The sequence below is a fragment of the Ahaetulla prasina genome, chromosome 2 (genome assembly GCF_028640845.1).
Source record: "Ahaetulla prasina isolate Xishuangbanna chromosome 2, ASM2864084v1, whole genome shotgun sequence".
NCBI classification, from domain to species: domain Eukaryota; kingdom Metazoa; phylum Chordata; class Lepidosauria; order Squamata; family Colubridae; genus Ahaetulla; species Ahaetulla prasina.
This window is the reverse complement of record NC_080540.1, coordinates 184,665,787-184,691,939: the sequence shown is the minus strand read 5'-3', so window position 1 is coordinate 184,691,939 and position 26,153 is coordinate 184,665,787. Positions and strand designations below refer to the sequence as shown.

The 26,153-nt window shown below is 42.6% G+C and overlaps 1 protein-coding gene across 5 annotated transcripts in view; it reads right to left on the bottom strand.

Moving 5' to 3' along the window:
- Positions 1-1,072: 1,072 nt before the first annotated feature.
- The window catches only part of ATG4D (autophagy related 4D cysteine peptidase), a 90,058-nt gene continuing 64,977 nt past the window's right edge, over positions 1,073-26,153 (bottom strand). For all 5 annotated transcript variants that reach the window (XM_058168463.1, XM_058168462.1, XM_058168467.1 and 2 more), the window contains 2 exons: positions 3,946-4,065; positions 1,073-2,383 (listed from right to left, as the gene is read on the bottom strand). In XM_058168463.1, the coding sequence (XP_058024446.1) occupies positions 2,201-2,383; positions 3,946-4,065 (303 nt within the window). In that variant the 3' untranslated portion in view covers positions 1,073-2,200. The remainder of the gene's footprint in view (positions 2,384-3,945; positions 4,066-26,153) is intronic.

Below are 26,153 nucleotides of genomic sequence, written 5' to 3'. Positions count from 1 at the left end.
TCGGCAGCTCAGCGGTTTGAATCCCTAGTGCTGCTGTGTAACGGGGTGAGCTCCCGTTACTTGTCCCAGCTTCTGCCAACCTAGCAGTTTCGAAAGCACATAAAAATGCAAGTAGAAAAAATAGGGACTACCTTTGGTGGGAAGGTAACAGCGTTCCGTGCGCCTTTGGCATTGAGTCATGCCGGCCACATGACCATGGAGATGTCTTCGGACAGCGCTGGCTCTTCGGCTTTGAAACGGAGATGAGCACCGCCCCCTAGAGTCGGCAACGACTAGCACGTATGTGCGAGGGGAACCTTTACCTTTACCTTTACCTTTAATTGTGGTGTTAGAGAAGACTCTTGAGAGTCTCTTGAACTGCAAGGAGATCAAATCAATCAATCTTAAAGGAAATCAATCATGACTGTTCTTTGGAAGGACAGATACTGAAGCTGAAATTCAAATACTTTGAATTATTTGAGAAGAGAGGACTCATTGGAAAATACTCTGATATTGGTAAAGACTGAAGACAAAAGGGGAAGGGGATGGCAGAGGATGAGCAGATAGTGTCATTGATGTGGTGGGAATGAGTTTGGGCAGATTCTGGGAGACAGTGAAGGACAGGGGAGCTTGGTGAGTTCTGGTCCATAAGGTTGTGGCAGATCAGGTACGACTTATTGACTCAACAACAAAACACCATTCTAAAAATGATTGGTTCTAACTGCAACTTGTTAACTACAGTATCCTAGACAGTGGTGTGATTCAGCCAGTTCGCACCACTTCGGGAGAACCGGTTGTTAACTTTCTGAGCAGTTTGGTGAACTGGTTGTTGGAAGAAATCATTAGGGCAGAGAACCGGTTGTTAAATTACTTGAATCCCACCACTGATCCTAGAGTATCTTAGCGTGAGAATTTTCTTCTATAACAGAGTCCGGTGCAGAACATGCTTTTGTGGACATTTCTGATAAATACATGAACTAATTCCTCATGTATTTATGGAATACCTTGAATAAATGGTGTGACCATTTATCAAACTAATTATTGTAGAAAAAACCACAGCATTAGTTCCCAGATACAGACACAGGTAACTTGCAAATTTTCAGAGAACATTTATTGTCTAAAAGTGGGAGTGTTGCCTCTGAAGGGAGGAATCTCTTTGCAGTAAACTTGTAAAGTGCCAACTGCATATTACAGGACAAGTTTGACTTCCTGTTCCTGCACCCACACCTAAATTAAGAAAAACCATTATTTATAAAAGGCAGAAGGCATATAAAATGTCCAACCGCCAAAACTGTTAATCTACTTGCAAGTGGAAAAGTGTCATGAGGAAGAGAAATAGCTCTGAAAACAGTACTGGGTGAATGAAGGTGGAGAGAACTGAAACATACCTAGCGTAAGTGAACCAATGGTGGTGACCAATAGCTTTTTGTAATAGAACACCCAACCAATGTGCAAGGCTCTGAGAGGCTGACTCTACCAGATATATTAATTTTACCTGATTTCTACTTGCAATATTTCTCCTCCATGGGAGAGTAAGCCCTTCAGTTTTTATTTATGTTATGACTATATTGTTTATTCAAGCCAATAAAGGTATTACCAGCCACTCTGTTTTATACTTGTCTTGTTTTCCCCAATTCAGTTGCTCAATGAATGGCTGTTTGAAGAAATCCTCAGTCTTTAAACTGACATTAATACAGGGTCTTCCCTCCATATGCACAAAAATGCAACTTAAAAAGAGACTATTCCTTTTCTTCCTTCTTTTTAAGGGCCTATGAAACAAGTCCAGAGCTGATGAAAAGGAAGCTCTTGTTTTCAGGCGGGTGCTCAGTGTCAGTAGGAAAGACAAATCTGAAGCTAACCGACAGTCTCCTTAATAATCCTCATCTGACTGTTTCCTTTCTACTAAAAAAAAGGTCAAGGCTGTCATTTTAGTACTAAATGTCCTTTTTTTACATTCAGCAGCTTTATTCCAGTGTCACGACCTTCTGTTAGCGCCTAACAAAAGGTGAGAATAGGTCCGTGTATGGGTTTATTAGATTGTGTTTTTTTTTGCAGTGTCCTTTATAAGGAACAGCTGAGGTACTACAGGTCAGAGAAGCAAAGACAACTGCTTTGTTTCAGATTTCTTTTTTGGACTTAAGAAATGCAGCGCTATTTCAAGCCTACATTCTCTACATAAATAAAAAATAAGTTTGAGATGGTGGGTCTGCCTAGCCAGCAATCATAAGACAACAAATTCCTCAGCTGAGGGCTTCTTTATTCTGTCCCGTTTACTATGTCGTTGGACTTGCATGGTTTGCTGGGCAAAGTGGTCACACATCTCCTCCAAACCATATTCCTGAGCGCAGCCCTCCACAATCGAGAACATGGGATATTTTTCTTTGACAGCTGCATAGTTTAGGATCTGCAGTGGGAATGAAGAATAATGAACTGGCACAATCCATTTACTTTAATAAAATTCAGACAAGTTGGCTTGGCCTTAATTTTTATTAGGCCTGGATTTTGCTCCATTTCTGACTGGAGGAGCAGTCCTTTTATAATGGCTTGTAATAATTACACAGAACTCACAATTTATGATGGAAGCTTCCAGTTTTCTAGGTCTGAAGAATCTTAAACATAGTGGGTAAAATGCTAGTACCTTCCTTTAAAACAGGACCCCAACCTTTTGGACCTCAGGGACCACCAAGTTCATAATTTTAAATCCTGCGGACCACTAATACGAATCCAGTGCGCTGCTTGCTGAAGCGCCTGGATTCCCAGTGATGGGATGGGGTCCTTCAGGCCCTCTCCCTCCTCTCTCTCTCTCTCTCACTCTTTCTCTCTCATTCTCTCTCTCTCCCCCTCTCCCATTCATTCTCTCTGATTCCCTCTCTTTCTCTCTCTTTCTCTCTTTCATTCTGTCTCTTTCTTTCGTTCTGTTTCTCTGTTTCTCATTCTGTCTCTTTCTCTCTTTCTCATTCTCTCTCTCATTCTGTCTCTTTTTTTCTCTCCCCCATTCTTTCTCATTCTCTCTCATTCTTTTATTCTGTCTCTTTCTCTCTCTATCTCATTCTCATTCTCTCTCATTCTCTCTCTCTTTCTGATTCTCTCTTTCATTCTCTCTCTCTGATTCTCTCTTTGTCTCTTTCTCTCATTCTTTCTCTCCCCTCATTCTCTCTCCCCTTTCATTCTCTCTCTCCACCCTCTCTTTCTCTCTCTCATTCTCTCTCTCTCTTTCTCCACCCTCTCTCATTCTCTTTCTCATCTCATGGGCCAGCCAGTGTCTTGGGGCTGAGAGGAAGTCAAGCATCTCCCCAAGAGACCGAGGTGCACGGAGCACCAACAAGGGCTGATGAGATCCAGCAAGAGACGAAGCTTCGCTTCCACTTTGGAATATGGAGCGAATCTCCATCCCCCCTCCCCTTACCTTGCCAGGCGAGGAGTGACTGGGAAGGGAGGGTGAGGGGCGGGGACAGCCACTGGTGGGTTCAGATGACAGGAAGGTACAGCAGCGGGAAGAAACAGCCCAGGGTTCCCGCCACCTGGTGCTTCGGCCCGCCTCCACTGCCACCCACCCCCCTTGCACCATTACCTCATTCCAGCCAGCAAGGGCTACGCTGCAAAGTTGCAAGTTGCACAAACCTCCCTTTACGACTAACCAAGCCCCACTATGAGCTGCCTGGCCAATCCCATATTCCAGAACTCTAGTCACAGGACTGGCCATTGCTCATCCCGGAGCAGCTCCTCCACCCAGGTATGCCGCAGACCACCACAATTTTCTCACGGACCATCAGTTGGTGACCACTGCTTTAAAACACAAGCCTCTTTAAAAACTCATCCCAAGTTTTCACAGTTTCAAATTCTGCAAATAAACACTTTGCATTTGTTTCCCCAAATTTCTGTCAAGTTCTCTATTTAATCCAGAGTAAACATGCTGTAATTCAGAGAATAACTTGCAAGTGAACCCAGAAAGATATAATTCCTCACCCGAGTTAAGTCTAAGCAGAGATGTTCAAATTCCATTCTGTGACGTACATAGAACCCAATAGTACAGCTGGGATCCAACTTTGTGAATGATGTTTTTCGAGGGTAGTTACAATGGAAAGTCTGGAAAAGAGTTAACAACATTAAGTTCCTCCAATTTTTTTAGACTGCCTGTCTCTAGAATCAACCTTCAAATGAAGTCTTAGATCATTCCACCATAAACAGGAACTGGTAAGATTGAGAACAGACATCATAAGTCTCAATGCCTCTTTCTGTAATGAGGCATTGAGAAAGAAAAAAATAATTATTTTTTTAAACTAAAAGAAAAAAAACTAAAGAAAAAAAGAAAAGAAACTAAAGAAAAAAATGATTATTTCAAAGCCAAATATACAAACCACTACAATATAATAGATTGATATCAAGATATCTTTGCTTTCAAGATGATATGCTTTTACATGTAAATGTATGGAATAGATCTTACAGTTCAATCTCATTATCTTGAGAAGTCAGCATAATTGAGATAAATGTTTTAAAGAGGAAAATTTAAAATAACCTGTGAAATTATTTTTAAAATAAGTTATTTATACATTTTTTATTTTTATTATAGAAAAAAAGTTCCTATTGTCTGCAACTCATTAGCATCCTTAAAACAATGACATCACATCTTGATATTCATGTGATATTGGAATTGTTACTTACAAACAACCTCAACTTTAGGTCACCTACTATGAACTATGATATAGAGAGATCCCTCTCATACCATGTTTCCCTGAAAATAAGACCCAACCAGAAAATAAGCCCTAGCATGATTTGTTAGAATGTGCCTAATAGAAGCCCTACCCCAAAGGCCTACCCAGGGGTTGGCAACACACAGCTCTGGAGCCACATGTGGCTCTTTGATCGCTCTGCTGTGGCTCCCTGCCAAACTGGTAAATTTCTGCAGTTTGGTGAATCAGCTGATCCCACCACTGGCTGGTCCCTCCCCTCCCCGTCACTCCTCGCCTCACCTGAGAAGGTAAGGGCGACAGCAGGGGATGGAAAAGCGGATGGATCCCATCTCTTGCTGGGTTTCATGGTCACTTCTTCTGAGGTGCTGAGCGTGCCTCGGCCACTCGGGCAAACATCCAACCTGTTCTCCGCCCAGAGACACTGTCTGGCTGAGCCACGGCCAATGCCGGCCTCACTAACATGAGAGCTGGCGGGGTTTGAATGGGATCTGGGAGGAGGAGATGACGAAAAGTGGGAAGGATCCGCAGTGCTAAGCCGCAGCTTTAAACCTTGCGTGGGGGGCTTTTGCCGCCCAGAGGATGCTTTTCAATCAACTCTGGATGTGGCACCACTCCACTAGAGGAGTAAAGCTCAGGGCAGCAGAAAAAGGGGGCTGGTCCCACTGAACCTTGGATGTCCACCCTGGGGGTCTGGCTCGGAGAAAGCAGGAACCCTCACCAAAGATGCCCATCAGCTAGTCAACCTGCCAGACCTGCCTGCCTTTGCTGTGCTTTGGCTGAGCCCGGCTGTTCACTTGAAGAGGGTCTCCCTGCTTGTGCGTGCCCTCCTGGCCCCTGCCTTAGCTGGCCACAGTATCGCGTGAGGAGAAAGAGGATGATGGTCATCTTCAGGGAAGCCTCCACCATAACTTGCACTCGCTCCTCAGCCAGCCCAGATTTCCAAAAAGTTGCCAAGAAAGAAATCTGGGCTGGCTGAGGAGCGAGTGCGAGTAACGAAGAGCCCCAAGGAGACCTTACCAGGTCGGCCCAGCCTCGGCTTTCCAAGAGAGAGAGAGATACAGATACAGAGAGAGAGAGAGGGAGGGAGGGAGAGACAGAAAGAGGGAAAGAGAAACAGGAGAGGAGAGAGAGAGAGAGAGAGAGAGAGAGAGAGAGAGAGAAAGGTGAACACCTGAGGCCAGGTGTGGCAAGAGGTGATGGGTGAGTTGTGGCTGGGTGTGGCAAATAATTTAACAACCATTTCTCTGCCTTAATGATCTGCTGGGTAGGCATGCCTAGGGTTTTGTGTCATGTGACTGGGTGGAACTAAGTGACATTGAGTTGGCCGCAACCACCCAGTCACACCAATTGTTAAATTATTGGCTCCTGGTGTTTTATGTGGGAAGCAGGTCCAAATGGCTCTTTGAGTGTTTTAAGGTTGCAGACCCCTGCCCTACCCATTAAGCCCTAGTTAAGAGACTCAGCCCTGGGGGGAGCGGGGTGGGTGTAGCCAGTACGGCGCGTGGGGGAGCTGCAGTATGGCGGCACCACCCCTGCCTCGCCCCCTGCCTCATCTGATCCATTCGATGGTAGCGCTTCACAACCTCATCAACAAAATTGGCAACAAAGATGCTGAGAAGGAGGGGCTGCAGAAGGAAGAGAGTAAGAAGTAGAGGAAAGATGACAAGGAAAAGAAAAAAAGGCCAAGGAAGAAGAGAAGTACCACCATAGTATTACTAACCAGGTTTTCTATTTGTAAATTAAAATCATTAAATTGCATCAGGCTGTTCTGGTTGAAGGTTCTTCCCTGTCGGTGGCTTGGGAGGGACTGAGAACTGGATGAATTCATGGCTGTCTGAAATGTGCTTGCAGTGACTGCTAGACATAAGAGTTGGCAGCCCCGTGCCTCCGCCTGCTGTCGGTGCTCCTGCAGTCGTCCCAGTTGCTGCAAATGATTGGTGAGCATGTCGAAAGTGAAAAGTGGAACTTGCCTGCTGCCTTTGCATTGCGGAAGGTGGTGAAATGTAGAGAGGCTCTTTCTCCCTTCCAAAACCCGCTAGGACGTGTTCTGAATAACACCTGGCTTGAACTGCTATTGAAAGGCCTCCCGGCTCTTTCCTTAAAGGAGGGTGGCTCTTCTCTATGTTATGCTGCCTTCTGCAGGGCAAGGGATGGTGTGCGAGTCCAATTTTTCGCTTTTCACATGCTTGCTGATCTCTTGCAGCACCTAGCACAAGTGAATACCCATGCTTCTGCTGGCCTCATGGGGGCTCTTCACCTTCTTGGCAGTGCTGCTCTTGGCTGCCCTGCTGGGCTGCTCCTGCCTGCGCAGGGTGAGTTGGCCCAGATCTACGATTTCTAGAGTGCCCTCCCCTGCTGCCAGCCTGTCAGAAACCCTTCACCAGTGGCTGTCGTGCCACCCACGCCAACCCGCCTGCTGCCTTCAGGCTGCTGAGCGCCAGTAGGCATGTCTACTCGGCACTGGGCTATGCGCTGAGGCCGACACTCTTTGGACCCTGGCCCTGATGGGTGCTTCAGCTCTCATGCTGGCTGTTAGAATGGGCTTCCTCTGGCCACCTTCAGCCTCTACCTTACCTGTGGCTGCTCTACAGCCAGCTTTTGCCGCCGCCTTTCCTTCCACCCAGCCCCTACGGAGGGCTGCCGCAAGGTGAGGTAAGGCAGGTGGTGGGGGAGTGGCGCTCCTCCCTCTGCCTGCCAGACACCTGCCAAAGGCAGGCAGGGGAGCGGCCCTTCACCTGGCCTGTGGGGTGCGTGGGGAGCTGCAGCGGGAGGTACTGGAAGCTGCTGGGTAGCAGCCGGGGTGTCAGCCTCCACTCCAATCTTCGTATACTTTTGAATGATTATATCAGTAGATAGAATGTGAAATGTTTATTTCTGTATTATAAAACTATTAAGGTAATGGGATGTATCATACCACCGTACGGGGTAAGGGAAAGGAGCCTATTAAGAGTGTCGGCTGACATAACAGTGTGGGAGGGGGGATTAACGACTGAGTGTTATCAGCGCGGGTTTTTTCTAACAGACACTGCATTCCTAAGATGACTGACAACTAGAGACCTGTGGAAGAAGATTACCACGAGGGGCCGAGAAGGAGCTGGCATTGGACCAGACCAGCCTGACCTCCTGGAGGAGGAGGGACAATTGGGGGGATATGATATGTTAGCCATATTTTGTCTCAGATCCAACTTTACTATCTGCTATCAAGACTGTAAATAGTAAAAGTACTTTTCTTTATTCCAAATGAAGTCAAGGTGAATTCTTTCCTAATTATAGTCGGAGGTAGCCTGACATTAAGTTGGATCTCAAATCATGTCTACCAACCAGGATTGCAATCGCAATACCGGGGGGGGAGAAAACCCAAATGTGATGGAAGGCCAGCTGCTGACTGAGCTGGGGGAGGCGTCCGGAGGAATTTTTGCTGACACTTTTAACCCTGAGCTGGAAGATTGCAGAGCTCGGTGGATTGAGCAATTAAAGCTGGAAGAGGAAAGGTGGAAACCAAGTACCGAAGAGCCTCAGTCTGGAGAAACAAAAAGGGGGGAAAAAAAGACGGTGAGACTTTCGGATTGGCAGGAAGAGAGAGAGATAAGAGACAAACGCCAGTTGGAGGAAGCATTTCGTCTTTTCCGTGAGGTGAAAATAAGACAAGCAGCTCGCCAAAGGTATGAATCCCCTATTCGGTCCTCCAGGTGGGAGGGAGAAGAGGAGGAAGATAAGACAAAGGGGCCAGCTAGAGGTGATTCCCAGGGCGGTGAGATTTCTGAAGAGCCAGAGCCGGGAACCCTCTCCCCAGAGGAAGCTGAATTGGATGGGGGTCGCGCGCCACCTGCTGATCAAGCAAGGCTGCGCAGGGGAAGGAAAAAGCCAAAAATTCCCCCCATATCAGAGAAATTTGATGGAAATGCGAAGGAGTTGGGACTGTTCCTGGCGAAAGTGAATGACCACATGATAGACTGGGGGGAAGATTATTGGTCACAGGCAGCACAAGTGAGAGCTGTGACCCACAATTTGACCGGAAGAGCAGCTGCGTGGTATGTGTCGTTATATACCAACCACTCCCCCTTACTGCAAAACTACGAGCATTTTATGACTGCACTGAGGAGGAGGTTTGAGGACCCCCTGGCAGAGCAAAAGGCCAAAGGTCGAATGAAAACCATCAGGCAAGGGAGGAGACCGGTGGCTGATTATAACCAGGAGTTCAGTGATTTAGTTCCCTTGATGAGAGGGTGGTCGGAGGTGACCCTTGTGGACATTTTCAAAGATGGTCTGAATGGAGATCTCTACGAACTGTGTCGAGCACGAGCCTCTCCAACTACGCTGTATGGCTGGTACACCCTGGCAGCAGAGATGGAAATCAAACTAGTGAAGGACCGTGGCAGAAGACAGCGCACTGGAGGGCCATCCCTTGGCCGTTCTCCAGGAGGCACCTATAGGGACGTCCCTAGATTGGAGGGAGGAAGACCACGTTCGTCTGCGTGCTACAGATGTGGAAAAGAAGGCCACCAAGCAGCCGACTGTAGGGTTAAGTTGATACCAAGCACGACCTCTGATGGTGAAAAGGAACCAGTGAAACCAGCGGCTAAGGCGCGTAAACCAGCAAAAGTGGGGGAGGGCGTTGCCAAGAAGGGCACGCCCATCAAGGAGGATGGCGAAGCGTCGACCGATACTGACGACAGCAAAACCACATCAGAGTCCGATGAAGACCTTCTGGTGAGTTGGGCACGGGGCCCCTTGAACATTCCAGTCAATCTACATGTACCCTCTTCGGGTAATAAGGGGGAACTGCTAGCACTACTTGATTCTGGATGTACTAGATGCATGGTCAGTCCCGAACTAGTAGAAAAAATGGAACTAAGATTGAGAACCCTAAGTAGGCCCATAACGTTTGCCCAGTTGGATGGCTCTGTGGCAGGGGGAGGACCCGCCCATTTCGTAACAGAACCCATAGAAATGATAATGGGAGACCACCGCGAAATTCTGAACTTCATAGTAGCCCCAGGAATGGACCAACCCCTGTTGCTAGGCCTGTCATGGTTGCGGAAATGGAACCCCCATATTAACTGGAGAACGGGAGTCCTACGTTTCCGCTCCAAAACATTAAAAGGGAAAAAGGGGGAACCCAAGAAGGGATCTACCGTGGCCATGCACCAGGATACGTTGGGGGCAATGATCGAACGGATAGACGGGGAGGAGAGGATACCCAAGGAATACTGGGACTTGCGAGAAGTCTTTAGTGAGAAAGCATCAGACGTACTTCCTCCCCATAGGCCTATTGACTGTGCCATAGACATCCTTCCGGGGGTAAAGCTTCCAAAACCAAAAGCTTATCCCATGACCCAAAAAGAATTGGGTGAGCTACGCAAATTCATAGACAAAAACCTAGAGCGGGGTTTTATCCAACCGGCTAGACCTCGCGTGGCTGCGCCAGTGATGTTCCGGGAAAAGAAAGATGGCTCCTTTCGTCTTATAGTTGACTATAGGAATTTAAACGCGTGTCTTGAAAACATATACCCCATGCCACTCATGAAAGATATGTTAGCACATTTAGCGAAGGGAAAATTCTTCACCAAACTGGACCTGCGAGAAGCCTACTACAGAGTTCGTATAAAAGAGGGGGATGAATGGAAAACCGCTTTCAACTGTCCACTAGGATGTTTCCAGTTTCGAGTACTGCCCTTTGGACTGCAGGGGGCGCCCGCAGTTTTTATGCAACTAATAAATGAAATACTCCATCAGCATTTGTTCAAAGGAGTTCTTGTCTACCTTGACGACATACTTATCTATACAGAAACAATGGAAGAACATATTAAACTAGTAAGAGCTGTTCTCAAAAAGTTATTATCTGCAGAACTATATTGCAAGCTATCCAAATGTGATTTCCATCAAACCAAAATAGACTACTTAGGGTATCGCATTTCAGCTGATGGGTTAGAAATGGATCCAGAAAAAGTGAAAGCTGTCTTGGAATGGGCCCCCCCACGCACACGCAAGCAACTCCAAAGTTTTTTAGGATTCGCAAATTTCTATCGTCAATTCATCCCCTCCTTTGCTCAAATTGCTTTACCAATCACCAACCTCTTGAAAACTAAAGGAGACACGAAACCCAAACCATCATTACCTCTCGAATGGACAATGGAATGTCAGGCAGCATTTGAAAAATTGAAACGACTCTTTGTCACGAACCTATTTTAAAACACCCTGACATGGATGTTCCTTTTGTAATACAAGCTGATGCCAGTGATGTAGCAGTCGGAGCCGTTTTGCTCCAAAACAATGCTGATGGTAAACTACAACCCTGTGCTTTCACTTCTCGAAAATTGACTGAAACTGAAAGACGATGGGCTATTTGGGAAAAGGAAGCATTTGCAGTTCATTGGGCTCTCTGACGTGGAGACAATTCTTAGAGGGTTCAAATCATCCTTTTGAAGTTTGGACTGATCACAAAAATCAAGAAGCCCTAAAGACTCCTAGAAAACTTTCACCTAAACAAGCCCGCTGGGCTCAATATTTTAACCGCTTTAATTTCACTTTACATTACATTCCTGGAGGGAAAAACTTCTTAGCGGATGCTCTCTCACGTTTGCCCCAATACAATTGCACTCGCTCCAAGGTGGTTCACCAATACTTCCTGTGCAACAGTTGGCAGCCCCAGCAATAACTAGAAGCCACTCCAAAGCTGAACCCTCACTCCCAGATGAACTGACCAAGTCGTTTAAAGAAGCTTTAAACACCGATGACTGGTACTTAGCGCATTCCCATGAATGCACACTCCGTGATGGACTAGCTTGGATTGGAACAAAACTGTATGTTCCTCTATCACTCAGAGAAACCATCCTACAACGATGCCATGATGCCAAAATGGCAGGACATTTTGGATTTGTGAAAACTTTGCATCTTCTTAAAAGACAATTTTGGTGGCCAAGTCTTAAAAAAGACATTCAAGCATATGTAGCAAGTTGCCCTATTTAGCATCATCCAAAAGGCCTCCGGGAAAACCTCCTGGACTACTTCAAACGGTAGCCAGGCCAGGAACCCCATGGAAAGAAATATCCATGGATTTCATAGTGGAATTACCTGAAAGTTCAGGCAATACTGTTATATGGGTTGTGACTGACCTTTTCTCCAAACAAGTCCATTTTATTCCATGTTCAAAAATACCCTCCTCAAAGACTCTAGCAAAGTTGTTTGTACAACATATTTATAGACTCCACGGAGTTCCTGATCGCATCATTTCAGATCGAGGAGTTCAATTCACTTCTCAATTTTGGAAAGAATTTTTACGACTCATTGGCTCCGCCAAGGATTAAGCTCCTCCCATCATCCCCAAACTAATGGAAGCTGTGAACGTTCGAACTCTGTACTAGAACAATATCTACGATGTTATGTTAACTACCAGCAAGACAATTGGGCAGACCTCTTACCTTTTGCTGAAGTTGCCTACAACAACTCAATTCATAGTAGCACGGGATTTACTCCCTTTAAAATAGCTTCAGGTCAAGATTTTGTTCCTATCTCGGAACTCCCAAAGGAAGAAACTACTGTTTCCTCTTTGTCAGAATGGATAGATCAAATACAAAGCACATGGAAAATGACTCGCAAGGCGATCGACGACGCTCACCGTGCGCATAAAAAACAAGCAGATAAAAAAAGGTCCCCTGAGAACAAATATCAAGTGGGCGATAAGGTTTATCTTTCCACCAAATATCTTCAAACCACTCAGAAATCTAAGAAACTTGGACCCAAATATGTGGGACCTTTCCCATAGTAAAATCATCAACCATGACAGTACAACTAGATTTACCAAAAACACTTAGGAGAATTCACCCCGTTTTCCATGTGAGCTTGCTGAAACCTGAACACACATCTACTTTCCGTCCTAACCATACACCCCCTCCTATACCAATTCTCATAGAGGGCGAACAACACTTTGAAATAAAAGAAATTTTGGATTCAAGAAAACATAGAAATAAAATTCAATATCTTATTGCTTGGAAACACTTCCCGTTATCCCAAGCTGAATGGGTGAACAAAGAAGATGTTCGTGCTTCGGAAAAGATAGCACAATTCTATAAAAAATATCCTGACAAACCCTAACTTCTCTTTTTTCTTTCTAGGACTGACGTCCTTGTTGCAGGAGGGCCGAATGTCAGCCTCCACTCCAATCTTCGTATACTTTTGAATGATTATATCAGTAGATAGAATGTGAAATGTTTATTTCTGTATTATAAAACTATTAAGGTAATGGGATGTATCATACCACCGTACGGGGTAAGGGAAAGGAGCCTATTAAGAGTGTCGGCTGACATAACAGTGTGGGAGGGGGGATTAACGACTGAGTGTTATCAGCGCGGGTTTTTTCTAACAGACACTGCATTCCTAAGATGACTGACAACTAGAGACCTGTGGAAGAAGATTACCACGAGGGGCCGAGAAGGAGCTGGCATTGGACCAGACCAGCCTGACCTCCTGGAGGAGGAGGGACAATTGGGGGGATATGATATGTTAGCCATATTTTGTCTCAGATCCAACTTTACTAGCTGCTATCAAGACTGTAAATAGTAAAAGTACTTTTCTTTATTCCAAATGAAGTCAAGGTGAATTCTTTCCTAATTATAGTCAGAGGTAGCCTGACACGGGGTTTGGCGGGCCAGCCGGAAGGCGAGGTGGCTGCAGGTGAGGTAGAGATTGAAGGCAACCAGGGGCAGCCCCATGCCCACCTCACACAACCAGAACAAGAGATGCAGCGCCCACCACAGCCAAGGCCTGAAGAGCGCCCAGCTCAGCCTGTAGCCCAGCACCCGTAGCACTGAGTAGGCGTGCAGGCCGGCACTCAGCAGCCCAAAGATGGTTGTGGGCAAGGCAGCATGGCTCCACTGGTGGTGGGGGTGTACTCCAGAAATCGTAGAAGTAGGCCAACTCCCCCCGCACCAGGTAGAAGCAGCCCAGCAGGACAGCCAGCACTGCTAGGAAGGCAAAGAGCCCCTGCGAGGCCATCAATAGCACGCAAAGCTGCTTGGCGGCCAGCAGCTAAGAACTGTCTTACCAGCAGCAAGGCCAACGGGCAGAGGCCAGGTCATGCTGAGAGCTTGGCCTATTGTGGCTGCGGGCAGACGGGATGGAGAGGGATGGCCCGGCGGTAGCAACACTCTCACTCCCATCAGCCCCCGAGCTTGCTGCCTCCTGTAGATGGAAAAAATAACACATCCCCAAAAGTAAGCCGTAATGGGTCTTTTAGAGCAAAATAGAAAAGAATTTTTTATTGGCCAAGTGTGATTAGACACACAAGGAATTTGTCTTGATGCATATACTCAGTGTACATAAAAGAAAAGATATTTTCATCAAGAATTCTAAGGTACAACACTTAATGATAGTCAAAGAGTACAAATAAGCAATCAGGAAACAATATCAATATAAATCGTAAGGATACAAGTAACAAAGTTACAGTCATAAGTGGAAGGATGGGTGATGGGAACAATGAGAATCTGCAGTAGTGCAGATTTAGTAGATAGCTTGACAATGTTGAGGGAATTATTTGTTTAGCAGAGTGATGGCGTTCGGGAAGAAACTGTTCTTGTGTCTAATTGTTTTAGTGTGCAGTGCTCTGTAGCGTCGTTTTGAGGATAGGAGTTGAAACAGTTTATATCCAGGATGTGAGGGGTCTGCAAATATTTTCACAGCCCTCTTTTTGACTTGTGCAGTATACAGGTCCTCAATGGAAGGCAGATTGGTAGCAATTGTTTTTTCTGCAGTTCTAATTATCCTCTGAAGTCTGTGTATGTCTTGTTGGGTTGCAGAACCAAACCAGACAGTTATAGAGGTGCAAATGATAGACTCAATAATTCCTCTGTAGAACTGGATCAGCGGCTCCTTGGGCAGTTCGAATTTTCTTAGTTGGCGCAGAAACAACATTCTTTGTTGTGCTTTTTTGATGACATTTTTGATGTTAGCTGTCCGTTTTAGATCTAGAGTCCTAGGTAGAACCTAGAAATTTGAAGGCCTCTACTGTTGATACTGTGTTGTCTAGTATTATAAGAGGTGGAAGTATGGAAGAGTTTCTCCTAAAGTCTACCATCATTTCTATGGTTTTGAGTGTGTTCAGTTCCAGATTGTTCCGGTCGCACCATGTGGCTAGTTGTTCAACCTCCCATCTGTATGCGGATTCATCATTGTCTCGAATGAGACAATTACTATTGTGTCATCTGCAAACTTCAGTAGTTTATCAGATGGATTGTTAGAGATGCAGTCATTGGTATACAGAGAGAAGTGGGGAGAGCACACAGCCTTGAGGGGGCCCTGTGCTAATTGTACAGGTATCTGATGTGATTCTGCTTAGCTTCACCTGCTGCTTCCTGTTTGTTAGGAAGCTTATAAGACTTATAAGTCTGTTCAGGTACCTGTAGCTGGTTTACCTTAGTTAGAAGAGTGTCTGCAATGATGATATTGAATGCTGAACTAAAGTCTACAAACAGGACCCTTGAATAGGTCTTTGGAGATTCAAGATGTTGTAGGATGTAGTGCAGAGCCATACTAACAGCATCATCTGTTGATCTATTTGCTCGGTATGCAAATTGCAAGGGGTCTAACAGCAGATCCATGATAGTTTTCAAGTGGGACAGCACTAGCCTTTCAAAGGTTTTCATGACTACAGATGTTAGAGCAACTGGTCTGTAGTCATTCAGTTCCTTGATGGTGGGCTTCTTCGGCACTGGGATGATAGTAGAGCGTTAGAAGCAAGAAGGAACATAGCACCTCTCTAGTGATGGGTACCTGTAGATGGTTTAGCTTAGTTAGAAGAGTGTCTGGAATGATAGTATTGAATGCTGGACTAAAGTCTACAAAGAGGACCCTTGTATAGGTCTTTGGAGATTCAAGATGTTGTAGGATGTAGTGCAGAGCCATATTAACAGCATCTATTGATCTATTTTGATCAGTTGATCTATTTGCTCGGTATGCAAATTGCAGGGGGACTAACAGTGGATCCATGATAGTTTTCAAGTAGGAAAGCACTAGCCTTTCATGTTTTCATGACTACAGATGTTAGAGCAACTGGTCAGTAGTCATTCAGTTCCTTGATGGTGGGCTTCTTTGGCACTGGGATGATAGTAGAGCGTTTGAAGCAAGAAGGAATATAGCACATCTCTAGTGATTTATTGAAGATACGGGGGCTTCCGGTGGCGCCACCTTCTTCGCTGGACGCCTAATTAAGGTGCTCCGCACTGAATTTTGTAAAAGCCGGCGAAAACAGCGAAGAACAGCTGTTCGCCGGCTTCAATTTCTCTCCCTGGGAGAAATGGAGAGGATAGAGCAGTGGGAGAGTGGTAGATCTCCCCAGGGGCTTTGTTTTGTTATGCAAAGCTCTGGAGGGTTGAGTCCCACTGAAATCCTGCCAAGCTCTGATCTTCAGCGCGCTCCTGAAAAGGCAGGAAAAGAAGAAAGTGTCCATCTCTGCTTAATTGATTTTTTTCCTTGTGGATTTCTATATGCAGACGGAACAGTGAACAACTGTTACAACAGTGAACAATAGTGAACAACTATTAGATTGCAAGTATTTTTGATTTCCTGACTTCTACCTTTTAAAAAGAGAAATTTTCCTTTTCGCTTTAACTGATTGCTTAAAATGGCGTCTGAGAGGAAGTGAAAGTGAATTGAATCAAAAGTGGAAGCAGGCTGTGTAACTAAGAAGCTAAGAAACGCTACTTGTGGATTGTAACAAACTGAGCTCTCCTATACTTAAAGGGGAAAAGAGAAGTTTTTAAACTTAAATTTTGTGACTTTAAAAATTGAAATGGCTACTAAACCACCTAAGACTGCTGGCAGAAGGGGATCTGAAGTAGCTTTGGAAGATTTGATTAAAGAGCAAGGAAAAGTGTCTGAAGAGAGATTTAAGGAGATGATGGAAAAAATTACGGATAATAATGAAAAAATAAGAGAAGAAATAAAAGAAAATAATAAAAAGATTAGAGAAGATATTTTGATGGCTTTTCAAGTTTGCCAAATAGACTGGAGGGGTTGGAGGAGGAAGTGCAAGAAATAGTCCAGTCAAACCAGCAATTAGAAAATAAGATGGAAGGGATGCAAATAAAATTGGACAAAAATGAAGATCAAGTGGTGGTGATGCAGTATAGAATGATGGAAAGAGCTCTGAGAATTAGGGGATTACAGGAAGAAAAAGGTGAAGATTTTTTAAAAAAAATTATCAGAAGCCCTGGCTGAATTTATTGAATTTGATCCACAAGAGGTTGCCTATCAAATTGACAAAATTTACAGAGTTAATTCCTGGATTGCTAGGCAGAAGAAACTTCCTAGAGACATTGTGGTTTACTTTTTGAAAATGACAGTGAGAAATCAGATTTTGCAAGTTGCATATCAGAAAAAGTTGAAAATAGCAGACCAGGAGCTGAAGGTTTTGAAAGAGATTCCTCCCAAGATGTTAAGAGATAGGAAGGACTTTATATTTTTTACATAAGAACTTAAAAAGTACTAGATTCAATTTAGATGGGAAGTTCCAGTTGGTTTGACAGTGTATTATCAAGGAAGAAGATATCGTATTGATACTGTGCTTAAGGCCAAAGATTTTCTTTCTACTGTGCTGAAAGTTGAAATAGAAGTAATAGAACAAAAAATTCAAAAGACCCAAATGGGTGTGGAAGCTGAGGTGACCCCAGTGATGTTACCATCTAAAGAACAACCACAAGAACGAAGAGTAAAGGTCAGGATTCTGCTACAGAAGCGGTGGGAGGAGCAAGGCCGAAGATACGGCTGATTGTTCAAAAGCTTCAGGAGGCCAGTAATGGCAAATAAAATTCTGACTTGGAATGTTAATGGTTTGAATTCAGCTAAGAAGAGCAGAAATATATGTCATTATTTGAAACAATTTAGAAATGATGTGATTTGCCTACAAGAAACACATATTAAATCATCAGATAATAAATACTTAATAAACTCAAAATTAGGTAAACATTTTGCTGCCTCAGCTTTGGATAAGAAAAACGGTTTAGTGGTATATTTGAGAAAAGATATACCAGCCAAGTTAATAGAGGCAGATACTCACGGAAGATATATTGCCATTGAATTTGTATTAGAAACAAAAAAGACCCTTTTGCTTGGTATATATGCACCCAATCAGCAACAAGAAAAATTTTACAGAATGTTGTATGACAAGTTGATTCAATGGGATTATAAATCGTGTATTATATTAGGAGATTGGAATGGAGTAATAGATACACGAAAGGATAAGAAAATTTCTTCTAAGAAGATACCTGCACATGCAAAGCTGCCTAAATCCTTTTTTGAGATAATAGAAGATTTTGAGTTGAGAGATGTATGGAGACTGCGGAACTTGGAGGAAAGAGACTATACTTTTTTCTCTGATAGGCATCTATCCTTCTCACGTATTGATTTTATATTAACTTCTAATGATTTGCTTTCTAGGGTGAAGAAAACTAAGATATTTCCAAGATATTTGTCTGATCATAGTCCTGTTTGGATGGAATTGCAATATGGAAAAGAAGGCAGAAGAACATGGAGATTAAATGAAAATTTGTTTAGATATTTGTTTTTTTTTTTTGTTTGTTTTTTAATATCAGGATAATGTAAATCAATGTAAAAAGCAGATGAAAGAATTTTTTGATTATAATTTGAATAACGAAACATCGATAGAAATGGTTTGGGATGCCAGTAAAGCTTTTATGAGAGGTATATTAATATATATTAATAATAGACATAGAAATAAGCAACAAAGACAGTGTAGGTATCTAGAAGAGGAAATTTATAAGAAACAACAATTATTAATACATAATCCGCATGATCAAAAACTTAAAGATGCAATAAAGTTATTACAAAGTCAATTTAATATGATAATGGCTGACCAGGTGGCAACAAATATACAATATGCCAAACATAATACTTTTTGTAGTGCAAATAGACCTGGTAAGTGGTTAGCATATATTTTAAGGAAAAAACAAAAACAACACACTATAGAAAAAATAGAATATAAAGGTAAAGAGAGATATCAACAGGATAAAATTAAAAAAGCTTTTTTAGAATATTACACAAATTTATATCTTAAAGATAATATATTGAACAGGGATATTGATAATTATTTGAAATAGATTCTGAAAGGGACTTGGTAAAGGACTGTATGATAAAGTGGACACAAAATTTTCAGGAGCCAATATTACTGGAAACTTGGGAAAAAATTTGGGTTAGAAATGTTAAATTCACGCAGGCACAGAATTTAAGGGAAATTTTTATAAAATGTTTTATAGATGGCATTTAGATCCTAAGAAACTATCGTGTATGTATCCAGATATGCAAGCAAAATGTTGGAGATGTAATTGTGATGACGCTACATATTTTCATATTTGGTGGACTTGTAAGGATATTAAGGCCTTTTGGATAAAAATTTGGTGGATTTTACAAAATGTTCTGAAAAAGAAGATAAAGTTCCTGCCGCAATTTTTTCTGCTGGGAATTATTACGTACTGTACAGTAATTGAGACTAAATTGATTTTAAATCTAAAAACAGCGGCAAGATTACTGATAGCGACAATATTGGAAGAAAAAAGAAGTACCTACAATAGAAGAATGGATATTGAAAGTTGCCAATTTGGATGAGATGGCAAAAATCTCAGCCTTTTGAAAGATACTTAAAGGAATGGAAAAAATGGATTGACTATATTCAAAGTAGGTATCAGACTAAGAGTTATCAGACTGCCTTTGAATGATTAGGATATATTATTTCGGATTGTTTTGGGGGAAGTTAGGAACTGATGAGAATTGTAGGAGTATAATTGAGTTGAGAGGGAAAATTTTTTAGCATATGTTTATTTTTAACTACACCTTGTGTTTGTTCTGGGAAGTCGGGGGGGAGGGGGGGTGGGGGAAAAGGGGGGGGGGAAATTTTGTAAAACTTTTTCAATAAAAAAAAACAACCCGAAGATAACAGGTGAAGATGGGGCCAATTGGTCAGCACAGACTTTTAAGCAAGAAGGACTTATCTTGACTCGGCCTGGAGCTTTTCCTGGCTTTTGTCTGTGAAATACCTCTTGCACTTCCTTTTCTGTGATCACTAGGGGTTGTGAACCCAATGGGATGGGGTCAGTTGTAGGAGGCTTGACTGTTGGTGTGTCTGAGATGGGGGTTGTGGAGATAGGTGGCTGTAGTTTCCTTTCAAACTTGCAGTAAAAATTCCTTTCAAACTTGCAGTAAAAATATTCAGGTCAACTGCCAGTTGCTGATTTCCTTCAGCCTGGGAAGAAGGTTTGCCATAGCCGGTGATATTTTTAAGAGTTTTCCACATGTTTGCTGGTTCTTTTGTTGAGAACTGATTCTTTAGCTTTTCAGAGTAGTTTCTTTTTGCTGCTCTGATCTCCCTTGTTAATACATTTCTGGCCTGATTGTATAGCATTTTATCACCTTTTCTGTAGGCTTCCTCTTTGGAATGATGTAGCCGCTTAAGTTGAGCTGTGAACCAAGGTTTGTTGTTACTGTATAATTCACAAGTTCCTGGTGGGTTCACATAGGTCTTCACAGAAGCTGACGTATGATGTTACAGTCTCTGTGAGTTCATCCAGGTCTGCAGAGGTATCTTCAAAAACATTCCAATCAGTGCAGTCAAGGCAGGCCTATAGCTTTAACTTTGCCTTCTCTGTCCAGGTCTTCACTGATTTAATTGTTGGTTTTGTGGTTTTAAGTCTTTGCCTGTAAGCAGGTACAAGGTGAATCATGCAATGATTCCAAAATTCCAAAAAGGGTCATTCCAAGACAAGTGGTCAGATTTCAGGAAAGTGCCCAGGTCAACCATCACAAATTTTGATGAAATTTGTTTGGGAGAAAGCTTTCGGGGGTTTTTCAAGTATTCGAGGTTTTTGTGGTCCGTCCATACCTCGAAAGGTTCTTTTGCCCCTTCAAGGAAGTGTCTCCAGGAGAGGAGTGCCCAACGTACTGCAAAGGCTTCTTTTTCCCAAACTGCCCATCTGCGTTCAGCGTCGGTCATGCACACACGTCCCCAATGAACATTGGTAAAGTGTTCTGTTTGTTGATGCAATACTTGCGGAGATAAAGTCATTTGTATGACCCCTGACTCAGATTTCAGCAACTTTGAGTCATAATATCTCCGACAATATTTTGTTGGGAGAAACAAAACTTGGCCATGTTGTACAACTTGTGCTCTATTAAACAAAATAATAAAAACATTCTCACGCACAATCTCCATCTAGATAATTGGGAGCAAATTTGGCCGAAAATGCTGCAGCGCGAACAAAGGGTAAAGTTTGGCTTCTTATATTATCTCTGGAACGAAAGGTATGAGGAACACAAAACTTTGTGAATAATAACTTAGCAACACAAGGTTGATGAATATAAAATTTCATTCTTCTACTGCTTTCCAATAGTTCACACATTGAATGTATATTTAACAGTTTTTGTAAAAATGCCAAAAATAGGGTATTTTCAGTCCACTTTTACAAAAAAAGACCTGGAAACTCTGTTAAACCATTCTCAATGGAAAGAGCATGTTTCAACCCCTCTTAAAAAGTAGAGTTGGTGAAGAGATTTGACCGGAAGCATTATGGCGATATTCGGGGAATAGCAGACTCTGATGAGCCTTGCGAAAACCCGGGCTGACAAACCACTGTCGGGGGGTCTTTGGACTAGGTCTGTCCTGTAGGGACGGAGAAGAAAGAGAGGCACCTTGGACGACCAAGAGGAACAGGGAAGTTCCTCGGAGGTCGGAGGAAACTCTTCGACTTGGCGGCTAAGCCATCACTAAGCTGGGGCAACCAGACTAAAGTTTTGAGCAGGAGCAGTGATTTGGATGGAGTACAGGTACCGAGTGAGTGATTGGCCAGCTCACAAGTAAAGAAGAAATATTTTTAAATTGCTAAAAGATGCCCCAGTGAAGAAACAGCAGCTAATGGGCGTTGAGGAATGTTAATGGAGAGAGAACAAAGCGGAAGTTTAAAGTGTCAAAGCCCGAAACGGAACTTGAGTTTTGGTTTAGAATTTGTCTGGAGATATTTAAATTATTAGAAGAAGAAATCCGAAATAGTGGTGAAGAGGATTGGAAATCATTCTAAAACTTTTGAACATTGAAGGAAGAACAAAGAAAAGTTTAAAATTAAAAACCCTGCAACAGAGTTTTTGTTAACTGGATTTGAATCTGGATTTTAAAATTGGAACTTGGGGAACATTAAAATAATAATAATAAGATCGAAATTGGCAAATATTGGCAACGTGGATTTAATAAATAAATTAGATTTTTTTTTAATTTGTTGATTAGAAGTGTGGATTGGAGAGAGACATCTACAGGCGGAAAGAAACATTACAATGGTTACTTTTGAGGAGGATTTGTTTTTGTTTAAACTGTTTGATCTCAACATTCAAAGAAAGTGGAACATAACAAAACTTAAAATTGGAATAAAGACAACTAAGAAACAACAAAATGACACAGGAACTACTTGAAATGATTAAAACAATGCGCATATCATTCAAATTGAAAATAAATGAAATGATTACAATGATGCAGGAAAACCTAAACTGGATGAACTAGAGACTGTGTTGGAACATACTCAAGTGGAAGAAACCAGGAACGAGAAGCAAGAAAGTAGTATTAAAACTAAAGACATTGATTATTAAAAATTAAATGATTATGATGGCAGTAACAATGAAAAAAGAGAATTTAGGAAAAAATTAATGGGAAAAAGGAAACAAATAAAGGAAAGAAAAGGAAAGGATAAAGGTTAGAAATGAAGATAAACTTTAAAGATTACATTGGGATTAACAATGACAAAAATAGAGGGGTTGGAAAGAGACGAGAAAAAGAAGACGGGAAGAGACAAAATATAAAAAATTCAAATTATTACACTGGGATTAACTGGTAAAGCAAGAAAGGTGAATGGGGAAAAGGAGGAGAGTAGTTGGACATACAGGGCAAACTAGGAGAGTAAGGATTTTTAAAATTAGGAAAAAAAGGAGAAAATAAGAAAATAAGAGGATGGGATAAAAGATAGTAAGATCTATAACTGAAATTAATTATTAGAGGGATGACATAGAAATGAATGACTTTAAAGTGAATAGTATAATATATTTGACTGCAGTACTTGGATAAATGGCGGGGGGGGAGAAATGGAAAAGAGGGAAAGAAATGAGTTGTTTATGTAAAAGGGTATGAACATCAAGATTTATATCTGGAATATTGGTATTTAGGGAAAATATGTGAAAATATATTTAAAAAGGAATGGAAAATTGGGTTTATTAAATGATTTTAATGTTATATACTTAAGTAAATTGTAGTATTGTATTATTTGGTTAATCTGATAAAAAAGAAATGGAAAAGAGGGAAAGAAATGGGTTATATAGGTAAAAGTGTATGAAAATTAAGATTTATAACTGGAATAATAGAATCTAGGGAAAATATGTGGAATTACGTAAAAAAAGAATGGAAAATTGGATTTATATATATAAGTGAATTGTAGTATTGTACCATTTGGCTAAACTGATAAAAAAAAGAAATGAAAAAAAGGGATGAAAATATTTGAAATTATATTATATTGTGAAAAGGGAGTAATGGGAGAACATTTGAATAAGATAATTTAAAGTTAGATTTAGATTTTAGAAAAATGACTGATTTCAATTTAAAGGGTTTCAATTTGAAAAAAGTAAAGAGAGGAGTGGAAAAAGAAAAATTGATTAAGATTAGAGATTAGAACGAATGGTAATATTGTTTATATATTAGAAGAAATAGAAGGAAAATAAAATAAAAAATTAGAGAGAAGGAATTTTATGGCGAAAAGTTAAATATATAAAATGGTGTTGGAGAAAACTAAAAGCGGTACAAATTTTGACTCAGCCAATACTCTGTTCAGAAAAAACCTACTGTTTGTTTGTATGTGTGTTTAAAAAAAACAAAAAACTTTTTTTTAAAAAAACTAGAGTTGGTGTTTCATTGCTGACGTATAAAGCCCTAAAAATAGGGATAAAGTGGAGGACATTGTATGGCAACCTCACATCCATTCTATCATTGTTTCGTCTTGTTTGTTTTATATAGACATTATTACTACTATTATATTGTGTTGGTCCATGGTGACATTGTCACTACCAGTTCAGGCACTTGACCCAGCAACCCCATCGTTATAGGGGGCATACCTGATAGCCATGTAATACCAGCTATATGTGGGTTTCTTCGTTCAGGATACCAAGCCTGTAGTTTGGTTCCTTCCTTGAGGTTCCAAAGCCTTGTGTGTGGGTATCTGTCCAGTTTCCAAGCTGGCAATTGGGCAGCTTATCGTAGAGATATTTAATTCCGTGAATGTTTCTGTTGCAAAAGTTGAACAGATCTGTTGGCATATTAGGTTGGTTGCTGGTTGCTGAAGGCTGACTTAAGCAGTCAAATGTTTAGTCATGCCGCCAACTCCATCGCATGGTGATTTAGTGAAACAAAATCACAGGGTGAAACATTCATGGACTTAAATATATCTATGTTCCGAAAGAAGAAATCAAAGAAAGCAGGATGCTGCAAGAAGATGATGGAAAGTTAGCAGCACAATAGCTGGCACAAGAGATCATCGCCAGTTTGTGTCAGTAGATTCAAATTCGATTTCTGTCAACAAAGTTTCAAATGACACAATTATCTTTGTGGCCAAACTGTCCAATACCGTCGATCCGAATTTAAAATATGCAAACCTATTTCCCGGTTGTTATGTTGCCTGCATTTATGACAAAAAATGATGGATAGGTAGCGTCGGTAACATTTGTGCATCTGAGAGGTCCTGCTCATTCATTTTATTGGCCTGAAAGATGTTTGTTGGGTTCCGGAACCACATCTTATTTATGTGCTTCCAGTGCCTTCAGTTACATCATCAGATCGACAGTATCAATTCTCAGAAGCGATGCTAAAAAACATAGTGCGTAAATTCAATAATACATAAGCAGTTATTGGAATTTGGCAGTTCATATGAACAGTATGGACTTTGACTTGGAAACCCTATAAGATTTCATTTCATTTCATTTCATTTATTAAATTTTTATACTGCCCTTCTCCTGAAGGACTCAGGGCGGTTCACAGCCAACGTAAAACAAAATTCATACAATATATATAGATAAATTAAAAACACTATAAAAATCTGATTAAATTTTGGCTAACAATTAAAATTAAGTTATTAAAATGAAATAATAAAACCCCAGTTAAAACACAACACATTAGGCTAGCCCTGTGTGATGAAACAGGAGAGTCTTGAGCTCGCGTCGGAAGGTCCAGAGGTTGGGGAGTGATCGTAACCCCGGAGGAAGCTCATTCCAGAGGGTAGGAGCCCCCACAGAGAAAGCTCTCCCCCTGGGGGTCGCCAGCCAACATTGTTTGGCTGATGGCACCCTGAGGAGACCCTCCCTGTAGGAGCGCACAGGTCGATGGGAGGCTACCGGTGGCAGCAGGCGGTTCCGTAAATACGCCGGTCCTAAGCCATGGAGCGCTTTAAAGGTGGTTACCAACACCTTGAATTGTACCCAGAAGACCACCGGCAACCAGTGCAGCCTGCGCAGGAGAGGTGTTATATAGGAGCCATGAGTGGCTCCCTCTATCACCCGCGCAGCCGCATTCTGAACCAGTTGAAGCCTCCGAGTGACCTTCAAGGGGAGCCCCATGTAGAGAGCATTACAGTAGTCCAGGCGGGAAGTGACGAGGGCGTGAGTGACCGTGCACAAGGCATCCCAGTCTATGAAGGGGTGCAACTGGCGAATTAGGCGTACCTGACAAAAGGCTCCCCTGGCGATGGCCGTCAAGTGATCTTCTAACGACAGCCGAGCATCCAGGAGAACACCCAAGTTGCGAACCCTCTCCATAGGGGCCAATGACTCTGCACTAACAGCCAGCAATGGAACCAGCCGACTGTACTGGGACGCCGGCATCCACAGCCACTTGGTCTTGGAGGGATTGAGTCGGAGCCCGTTCCTCCCCACCCAGACCCGCATGGCCTCCAAACACCGGGACATCATGTTGACGGCTTCATTGGGGTGGTCCGGGGTGGAGACGTACAGCTGAGTATCATCAGCGTACTGATGATACTGCACCCCAAAACCACGGATGATCTCCCCTAGCAGCTTCATATAGATGTTGAACAGAAGAGGCGAGAGAACCGATCCCTGCGGCACCCCACAAGTGAGGTGCTTCGCAGTCGACCTCTGCTCCCCTGCCAACACCGTCTGCGACCAGTCAGAGAGATAGGAGGAGAACCACCGAAAAACGGTGCCCCCCACTCCCAATCCCTCTAATCGTCACAGCAGGATACCATGGTCGATGGTATCGGAGCCTTTTGTCAGGTACGCCTGATTCGCCAGTTGCACCCCTTCATAGACCGGGATGCCTTGTGCACGGTCACTCACGCCCTCGTCACTTCCCGCCTGGACTACTGTAATGCTCTCTACATGGGGCTCCCCTTGAAGGGCACTCGGAGGCTTCAACCGGGATGCCTTATGCACGGTCACTCA